The sequence below is a fragment of the Chelon labrosus genome (genome assembly GCF_963514085.1).
Source record: "Chelon labrosus genome assembly, chromosome: 13".
Classification (NCBI taxonomy): Eukaryota; Metazoa; Chordata; class Actinopteri; order Mugiliformes; family Mugilidae; genus Chelon; species Chelon labrosus.
Window position 1 is genome coordinate 20,034,892 of NC_140346.1, and position 9,341 is coordinate 20,044,232.

At 43.1% G+C, this 9,341-nt stretch overlaps 2 protein-coding genes across 2 annotated transcripts; one reads left to right on the plus strand and one right to left on the minus strand.

Moving 5' to 3' along the window:
* The first annotated feature begins 445 nt into the window (after window positions 1-445).
* Window positions 446-6,081, plus strand: hspa8b (heat shock protein family A (Hsp70) member 8b). Its single transcript, XM_084558798.1, has 9 exons — window positions 446-629; window positions 2,872-3,081; window positions 3,172-3,377; window positions 3,615-3,767; window positions 4,005-4,560; window positions 4,644-4,846; window positions 4,932-5,130; window positions 5,231-5,463; window positions 5,555-6,081. The coding sequence occupies exons 2-9, from the start codon at window positions 2,877-2,879 to the stop codon at window positions 5,750-5,752; spliced, it is 1,953 nt and encodes a 650-aa protein (XP_084414924.1). The 5' UTR covers window positions 446-629; window positions 2,872-2,876; the 3' UTR covers window positions 5,753-6,081.
* Window positions 6,082-6,845: 764 nt separating this feature from the next.
* On the minus strand, window positions 6,846-8,118 carry lim2.3 (lens intrinsic membrane protein 2.3). The gene is made up of 4 exons (XM_084558250.1): window positions 7,895-8,118; window positions 7,327-7,476; window positions 7,113-7,247; window positions 6,846-7,031 (listed from the first exon to the last, which is right to left on the minus strand). Exons 1-4 carry the CDS (start codon window positions 8,067-8,069, stop codon window positions 6,970-6,972), a joined length of 522 nt encoding a protein of 173 aa, XP_084414376.1. The 5' UTR covers window positions 8,070-8,118; the 3' UTR covers window positions 6,846-6,969.
* Window positions 8,119-9,341: the final 1,223 nt, after the last annotated feature.

Genomic DNA, 9,341 nt, shown 5'->3' on the forward strand with positions numbered 1-9,341 from the left:
GAATACTTTTGCAAGCCACTGTATGTTGTGAGTTTACTTATTTTTTTTGTCTGTATGTTGTGTTTTCTTAAGTTGTAGTGTGTGAATGTCTCGGCCACCTTAAAAAAAAAAAAAGAGTCACAGAAAAAAATATGGGGCCCCATAGCTCACTGTTGCCCAAGGCCCCAATGCAAGTGACATCGGCAGTGACTCTGGGATTCTCTCAGGTTGAGATTGAGAACCGTTTTAAGATTTGTCTACTTTCCACATCTTTCTAGTCTCTGATAGAAGTTACTGGAAGCCTCACTTTGACCAAACTTACTCCATTTTCCTGATAGCAACTGCTGTGGAAGTATGCTGACTGTATTTTTAATTGGAGGCAGAGAAACTGATGGGAGAGGATTGGCCCTGCGCAGCGACGTCGCTCCTCCTGTGTTCTAGAGAGTTCGGAGCTGGGGGACGTAGCTGAAGAGGCGCCGCAGCTCCGGCACAGACCCACCGAGCGAGCGAGCGAGCGACTGACTGACGGACAGACGGATCAGTAACCGTCACACCCACGGTAACTCAGTGGTGGAAGCCAGCCTGCAGTTTTAGTATCAGCCGCTGTGCTGCACGCCGTTAAAAGGACACATAGAGTGACTTTAACGGAGGTGAGTACATATAAGGGAACGACGTTGAGAGATGCACAAAAACTTTAACGGTTATTAACGGTCCGATAACGTTAGCACTATTAACCGTTGCTATGAGGCACAACTTAAGCTAGCATATTTTTTAGCTTATCTACTTACCACAAAAAGTGTATTTTCTCATTATTTGACGCCTTATGTTAACTTTTTGCAAAGTCAGTGTGCATGTGAGGGTATCAAACTGACAGCTTGTTGCACATTAAAGTAAGTTTTTTACGCCTAATGTGTCTGGCAACAGGTACGACATGATGCTGCTACACGCTTCTTTTCTGCTTGGATGAAAAGATTAGCTTTAAGTTGCTAATATGCGTTGAAAGTGAAAGGAAAGCTCCAGAAACTGTTTGTGACACACCCTCCTCCTGCTGTCCTGGAGCTACTGTTGATAGCTGATGCTAATACTGCAGCATGAGCAAGCTGCTGCTTTACTTTTTTTTTTTCTTTTGTCTTTGTACCCCTTCAACCTCTATAAAATTAATTTAAACAACATTGGAGAAAGTGCTGGAGTATATAGGAGTCACGTTGTTAAAACTGGCTTTATCTAGATTCTGAATTTGCATGTTTTGGCACAGGTTTCTGTATGCATCATAAGTTCCCAGAACCCATTTTGATGCCTTCAGGTGCCATGGGAAAAAGCAGACAAAAAGATTTAATTTATTTATTTGATATTTTTAACACGTAAAAAGTTAGTTTGACACCTAACATGGCTAACAACATGTATAAATAATGATGCTGTATACTTCCTCAGTGGTTGCTAATATTTAAAAAAAAAATATATATATATATATATATAGTAATAGTAAAAAGGAAAGGTCTGGATAGTCTGAAGCCAAGCTATGAAGGGGCACACCCTCCTGTGCTGGAGCTACTGTTGATAGATGATGCTAATAATACAGCATGAGCAACCAGATGCTTTACTTGCTATGTCATTACACACATTACCCCAGTTTAACAGGAATAAAGCTGCTAAAATTGACATTATCTAGAGAATGAACTTGCATTCTTTTGCAAAAGTTTCTGTAGTGCAAATAAAACAATGCAAGTATGAATTTGTTAAAGCAAGCCCTGCACACAGGGGAAATGAGAGCAATTTCCTCAAGTGCAATTATCAGTAAGAGCGTAAAGGGGTTGTTTAAATAGCTTAAGTTCACGGAACCCATATTGATGCCTTTAGGTGTCACAGGGAAACAGACCTCACATTTCAGTAGCCAGTTGCTTTTTTTGCTTAAAAACAAGATAATAAAATTGTTTAAAATTCATTCTTTGTCTTTTTTTTTCTTTTTTTTAACTTTTGCTACACATGAGTTTAGTTTGCCACCCAACTTATCTAACAACAAGTATAATTGATGCTGTTGCATTATTCTATTTGGTTGCATTCAACTATTAGGTCTGAAAAGTTGCTAATGTGTTTTAAACTGAAAGGAAAGCTCCAGAAAGGCTGAAGCCAAGGTATGAAGGGACACACCCTCCTGTGCCTCAGGCACTGTTGATAGCTGATGCTAATAATACAGCATGAGCAACAGTTATGAGATTAAAATCTTTGCTCAACCCCACCAGCTAACATAAGAAATGTTTGCTAGACCCTCTGTGTGCCTAAAGAGTAGACTAACATTTAAGTGTTTTGATGAGCAATAAACATGGGCTCTGTTCCAGGAACTTACTTAGCCATGAGGAAAACTTTTTTTTTTACTCCTGGAAAGCAAATTATCCAAATAAACACCTTCTACCTCCTTTTTGTAGAGTATACATATTGTATAATAGCAACTGAAAATCAATCACCTGAAGCAACTGAACTGCAACTGAAATGCATTCATAAAATCAAATGCAATAGCAACTACACATGTTGTGGACACGTAAATAGTAATAATAATTCTGAAAAATGGCTGTTGGTTATCAGGCCACAGCAAACCTTATTCTTGGAACTGGCCTGTGCCTCCCTGTCTTATGTTGTTGCCATAATAAAGGCAATGGTTGCCAAGCTGCCAGAAATAAGGATGCTTAGAAACAGGTGCCGTGGGCCTCTACTTCACTGAGACAGTATGTTTACACTTTTGTTTGAGCAGATCATACTCTGATAATAGCCTCATTACCACAAATGTGCATCACGATGGCCGTCCACAAGGGCTTAGAGAGAGCTTAAGTTACTCATCTATCACATATCCAGACTTCAGTGCCGATTTATGTTTAACACTTGCTTTCATATCTTCAGAAACCATGTCTAAGGGACCAGCAGTTGGTATCGATCTGGGCACTACCTACTCGTGTGTAGGCGTGTTCCAGCACGGCAAAGTCGAGATCATTGCCAATGACCAAGGAAACAGGACCACGCCCAGCTATGTTGCCTTCACTGACACTGAGAGGCTGATTGGAGATGCAGCCAAGAATCAGGTGGCCTTGAACCCCAACAACACAGTATTTGGTATGAGTTTGTTTTCCCATAGAGAATTCATGTATTATTGGTGACTGTTGTTGTTTCTGATTGTTAATTGCATATTTTCTTGGTCTTCAGATGCAAAGCGCCTTATTGGACGTCGCTTTGATGACGGTGTTGTCCAGTCAGACATGAAACACTGGCCCTTCACGGTCATCAATGATGCTTCACGCCCCAAAGTTAAGGTGGATTACAAGGGCGAGACCAAGACCTTTTACCCAGAAGAGATCTCCTCCATGGTGCTTCTTAAAATGAAGGAGATTGCTGAAGCATACCTTGGCAAGGTAAAATACAATTCATAAACTCATTTGAGTAATACTTCACTGTTGTGACTCCCATGTCCCTCGCAATCCTGCAGAGATGTCAACAGTGCATTCATCTATTTATGTCCTGTTCACTACGAACCAAAACTGTGTTGCCTTTAATTCAGCTTAATACAATGGGAAACCATGTAATCACAATTCAGAATGGCTCATTGCATTTTGTAATTTAAAACTGTTGTTTTTGTTTTGTTTCTTCAGACTGTGACCAATGCTGTTGTGACCGTGCCTGCCTACTTCAATGACTCTCAGCGCCAAGCTACTAAAGATGCAGGGACCATTTCTGGGCTTAATGTCCTTCGTATCATCAACGAACCCACTGCTGCAGCTATTGCTTACGGCCTGGACAAAAAGGTAAAGTAAATGGTTAGGGTACGGCTTCCAACAAGATTGAACAGTTTGCAAATTCAGTGAGAAATCGTCTCTGTGAATTAGTTTCTTGTTTATTTACTCAATCATTACTAATTTTGTATCTCTATAATTATACAGCTTCTTGAGTAAATGTATTCCTGTGATCCTTCTTGAAAGATTTCCTTTATGAGAGTTTCAGTTGAATGTTTTTAAGACTGTACTTTGATTAAATGTTTCCAGGTGGGATCTGAGCGAAATGTTCTCATCTTTGACCTGGGCGGTGGCACATTTGATGTCTCGATCTTAACTATTGAAGACGGCATCTTTGAGGTGAAGTCCACAGCAGGCGACACTCACTTGGGCGGAGAAGACTTTGATAACCGCATGGTCAACCACTTCATCTCTGAGTTCAAACGCAAGTACAAGAAAGACATCAGTGACAACAAGAGGGCTGTGCGTCGTCTGCGCACAGCGTGTGAGAGGGCCAAGCGTACCCTGTCTTCTAGCACTCAGGCCAGCATTGAGATCGACTCTCTGTACGAGGGCATCGATTTCTACACCTCCATCACCAGGGCCCGGTTTGAGGAGCTGAACGCAGACCTGTTCCGAGGAACCCTGGAGCCTGTGGAAAAGGCTCTCCGTGATGCCAAGATGGATAAGGCTCAAATCCAGGACATAGTCTTGGTGGGAGGTTCCACTCGTATTCCCAAGATCCAGAAGCTGTTGCAGGACTTCTTCAATGGGAAGGAGCTCAATAAAAGCATTAACCCTGATGAGGCAGTGGCCTATGGTGCAGGTAAGACCACTGTGTGCTTATAAATAGAGCAGTAACTAACTGCTATGAATGGGCTACATCTTTAATCCTTTTTTGCTCTACAGCTGTGCAGGCAGCCATCTTGTCAGGTGACAAATCTGAGAATGTGCAGGACCTGCTGCTGCTGGACGTGACCCCCTTGTCTCTGGGCATCGAGACGGCTGGAGGTGTGATGACTGTCCTCATCAAGAGGAACACCACTATCCCGACAAAGCAGACCCAGACATTCACCACCTATTCAGACAACCAGCCCGGTGTGCTCATTCAGGTAAGACCGTCATCTTTTTTTTCCTGCGTTTACCTAAAAAAAAGAAAGAAATATTTGACCGTTTGACCTGAGCTCATATTTACAGGTATTTGAGGGTGAAAGGGCCATGACCAAAGACAACAACCTACTGGGTAAATTTGAGCTGACTGGAATACCCCCAGCCCCTCGAGGTGTTCCTCAGATTGAGGTTACTTTTGATATCGATGCCAATGGCATCATGAATGTTTCTGCCGTTGACAAGAGCACTGGCAAGGAGAACAAGATCACGATTACCAATGACAAAGGTAAATGAACTTGCAACACTATCTTAATTATGAAATATGATGCACTCCATTCAACCTCGTGTTCCTTTGAAGTAAAACCATCCTTTTCTCTGCTGCTCAGGTCGCTTAAGCAAGGAGGACATTGAGCGTATGGTCCAGGAAGCCGAGAAATACAAGGCTGAGGATGACGTTCAGAGAGACAAGGTGACTGCCAAGAACGCCCTGGAGTCTTACGCCTTCAATATGAAGTCTACTGTAGAGGACGAGAAGCTGAAGGACAAGATCAGCGACGAGGACAAGCAGAAGATTGTGGACAAGTGTAACGAGGTCATCAGCTGGCTGGATAGAAATCAGGTATGTGTTTATGTGCTTTTTATGAATATTAACTTTAAAACAATAGTCAGGTGAGCACCAGCTAATATTTAACTGTTTGTGTTTTCCTCAGTCTGCAGAAAAAGACGAGTTTGAGCACCAGCAGAAGGAGCTGGAGAAGGTGTGCAACCCCATCATGACCAAGCTGTACCAAAGTGCTGGAGGGGCTCCAGGAGGGATGCCCGGCGGGATGCCCGGTGGCTTCCCTGGAGCCGGTGGTGCTCCTGGAGGAGGAGGTTCAGCCGGCCCCACCATCGAAGAGGTCGACTAAACAAGAGTTCAAACACATATGCATGAGGTTGTTGTCGTTCCTCTTCTCTCATGTTATCACAGCATAATCCAAATAGCCAGAACTGTTAACTACACTTATTTGAGGATTGTATTGACACTTTTTTGTATGCCAGGCTTAAGGCAGCACTTGCACTGTGACGTTCTCGGTAAGCAGTCTTTCATGGCTAATTTCAGTTACATGTTCCTTTTGGATGAGCCAAAGTTAAGATTTACTACAGTATTGCTCTTGGTTGCTCTATGGAGCTGAAATGATTGCTTTTGCACAGTATCAAAATGAGACTAAATAAAACTCTTTTGTTCATTTCTTTGAAAGTGAAGTATCTTATTGTGTGTGGATGTTAATGGTAAAGCACTAGAAATGGATGCATCAATGGGTTTTAAGTGCTCATGAATTTAACCCACAGCAAAGCGAGACCCTATTTGTCCTTTTTTTAGTTTATTTGTTGATCCTGACCTACTGCAAAGTCAGTTAATGTTCTTACTACGATGAAATGTTCTAATGGGAAAAACCTGGGTCCTGACATTTATGTGGATGTTACTTCAATATGTTACACCACCTGAACAGTGTTGTAGACCCCCAAGCGCCATACCTTCCCCCAAATAAGCGACACGTGGGCACCTGACCATTGCAAAAGAAGACATACATCAGACCAGACCACCTTCTTCCACTGCTGGTCCATGGTCCAGTCCTGATGTGCCCATTGTATGTGTTTTTGGTAGTAGATGGGTGAACTGCAGTAGCCTCTGTTGAATCAGACCACACTAGTCAGCCTTGGTACTTCAATAAGCCTTGGCCTTGGCTGCCCATGACCCTATTTGTCCTTGGACCACTTTTGATAAGTATGGAGCTACACTTTTGGAGCTCCTTTGACCCTAACTCCTCTGATGACCTGTTGATCACAGATGGCGCTCAAATCCTTCCAATTTCCCAGTTTTTCTGCGGAGGACAGAATGGTCACTTGCTGCCAAGTATAACCCACCCACTGACAGGTCCCTTGATAAGGAAATAATCAGTGATTACAACTAGTCAGTCAGCTAATTGGTATATATTAGAAACAGTACAGGAAAAAATATACGTTTCCTTCATTTATTTTGCTGATTCATGAATGTTTAGGTTAACAGGAAGTCGTTCATGGGGGTGTTGGATCCTCTTTCATCCTCTTTGTTCTGAGCGCGTGCGTTGAGGTGTTCGGCAGGTCAGCGCGAGTTAGAGTTTCTTGGGCATTCATGCATCCGGTAGGCACACATGTAGAAGATACCTAAAAGAGATGATTATTAGTTTTAAAAATGAAGCACGTTGCCCGAGTAACAAAATACAATCATAAGATTATTATTATTACCTGAGAAGAATGTGAGCACCACTGCCACCCAGCCCATTATATAGGACCAGGAGAACCGCCAGCTGCCATAGCGTTTACCGTAGTAGTTCACTGTCACTCCTGTGTACACAGCCATGGCCAGCAGCACAAAGAAGCCTACACAGGAAATGAAAACCATTACAGATAAAGTAAACATCTTAAGCAGGGGAGGCTCGCTTGCGAGGGAGGAGCTTACAGGAGATGAAGAAGAGGATGCCGGCCGCAAATGTCTTGTCAAACCCGTCGAAGGATGAGTAGTGGATGAAGGCCATGACGCCGATCACGATGCCAATGAAACAAGCCAGCAGGGAAAGAATCATGAAGGCCCGGGTGGCATCCCAGTATGCTGCGAGTTAGAGCAGAAGATTTTATTTTTTATTTATTCATGTCATTTATAGTGAAGGTATGCTCCACTTTCACCTGTATCCGTGCTTCTCCTCATCCAGGAGACAGCTCTAGTTTGCCATCTAGTGGACTTGATGAATTCAGAAAGCAAATCTTACGCTCCTACTGGATGTGACAGCTGCAAATGAAAGTGCAGAAATCTCTCGCAGCGTTCGATAAGATTATTCCAGCCGCATAATTTCCAGCCTTCTCCACCCTTAAATCTCACGGTAACACCCCACTAAAGCCCCACAGGGAAGTCACCCCCAGTGTTGTTGAGGGTCACGGGCTGACTGTCAGCAGACTAATAAATATAAATGAGGGTCTTCCTCCCTCGCCTGTGGAAGACGTGCAGTGGAAGACACCCAAGCCAGTCTTACCGATGCTGTCTGTGTGTGTCATGCATTTCCCCGGCACACAGTACCGCCACAGGCCCTGGTGCATGTAATTGCTGGAGTGACGATACTGCATCCAGTAGTCAGTTGCCGTGGAGACAATGAGGAGTATGTTCCCGACTCCGGCACAGAACAACCCACCTCCCATGAAGCTGTACATCCTGCCAAAAAAAAAAAACAAAAAAAAAAACTGATTGACACAGAGAGAGAGAGGGGGAAAACAGAGCAGGTCAGGGCCTCACCACATTGGGCCCCAGCTATACCAATTATAGAGAGCACTTCCTGTTAGAGAGTGAGCGGGTAGTGGGGAGGGGGGGGGATGCTGGGTATGAATAAAACAGTATCCGCAGCATGTCACAGGAGTTGTACTGGAGCCAGACAGATCTGATTATAGAAATATTACTTCATAGACAGCATGGACGAGCAGCCGCCTGACAAGTCATTAACCTCTAACACTGCCACACTCCATCTTTAAAAACACAGAGGCAGAGCTGATAAACATTTCTAAACCCTCTCATATTTGTGTGAAATTGACTGCCAGGTTTTTAATAGATACCAAACAAAGCAGGCAGAACTACTCCTAAAATAAGACGCAAGAGCTCTGGCAGCTTGTGTCTCCACAAAAACATGGAATATTTCATAAGAAGTGGGAAATTTAAGAGAAAATCAGAGTTTAACTATCAAATTTTTTCACGTTTCTTCTATATAGAATAAAATACGGCACAAATATGATGAGATTACCTACCTTTTATCTTTTTTCCCTCAGAAAAAAAAACAAAAAGTCAGAGATTCCAATATTTCGGGTGGTCAAAGCACAGAGGAGCCCAATCTTGCGCAGGATGGCAGGAAAGTTTTGTTTGCGCGTAGGAAACCAAGCCAACAAACGGTGCCGACGGGACAATGGAGCGGGCTGAGCCGCGACCAATCACAGGGGATGAGTTTTGTGTTTTAGGGAATCTGCTGAAAACACAAAACTTCTAAAGCGCTGCGCACACCTCGACAATAGTGATGACACGGGGCTTTTAATTCAAAACGTCCCACAACCGCACGCAGTGAAGCTCGGGGCCTTGCAGTAAGCTCAGCCCCACGGCATTGTTGGAGGAGAGATTATTTTAAATGTGAAAAAACATAATTTGTTTTTGAATCCCTTCAGATTGTGCTCATTTTCTCGCCATTTCATATTACTCAGGTTCAAATTGTGCAATTTACATAAACATTAGTCCAACATTTCCTTTTTTCAGACGTGTGGTGTAAATGATGGAGGTACTGTAGAAGCTGCACACTGTGCTGTGGCCTTTTAAAGTATTTCAATCCCTCATTACAACAGCGAAAAGACGAATTGTTGCTTCTCTAATAAATCTCACATTTATTCTCACATCTTCTATCCCCCGTCTTATACTTGGCACTCCGGCGGCCCAGAGGAATTCATTTA

What these genes read in the sequence shown, in the direction of transcription:
- lim2.3 (XM_084558250.1), bottom strand. Translation starts at nt 8,069, where the DNA reads ATGTACAGCTTCATGGGAGGTGGGTTGTTCTGTGCCGGAGTCGGGAAC. An exon ending in GACACACACAGACAGCATCG is followed by an intron (nt 7,477 to 7,894) that starts GTAAGACTGGCT and finishes TCTAACTCGCAG; the next exon opens with CATACTGGGATGCCACCCGG. An exon ending in CATCCTCTTCTTCATCTCCT is followed by an intron (nt 7,248 to 7,326) that starts GTAAGCTCCTCC and finishes TTTCCTGTGTAG; the next exon opens with GCTTCTTTGTGCTGCTGGCC.
- hspa8b (XM_084558798.1), top strand. Translation starts at nt 2,877, where the DNA reads ATGTCTAAGGGACCAGCAGTTGGTATCGATCTGGGCACTACCTACTCG. An exon ending in CTGAAGCATACCTTGGCAAG is followed by an intron (nt 3,378 to 3,614) that starts GTAAAATACAAT and finishes TTGTTTCTTCAG; the next exon opens with ACTGTGACCAATGCTGTTGT. An exon ending in GGCAGTGGCCTATGGTGCAG is followed by an intron (nt 4,561 to 4,643) that starts GTAAGACCACTG and finishes TTTGCTCTACAG; the next exon opens with CTGTGCAGGCAGCCATCTTG.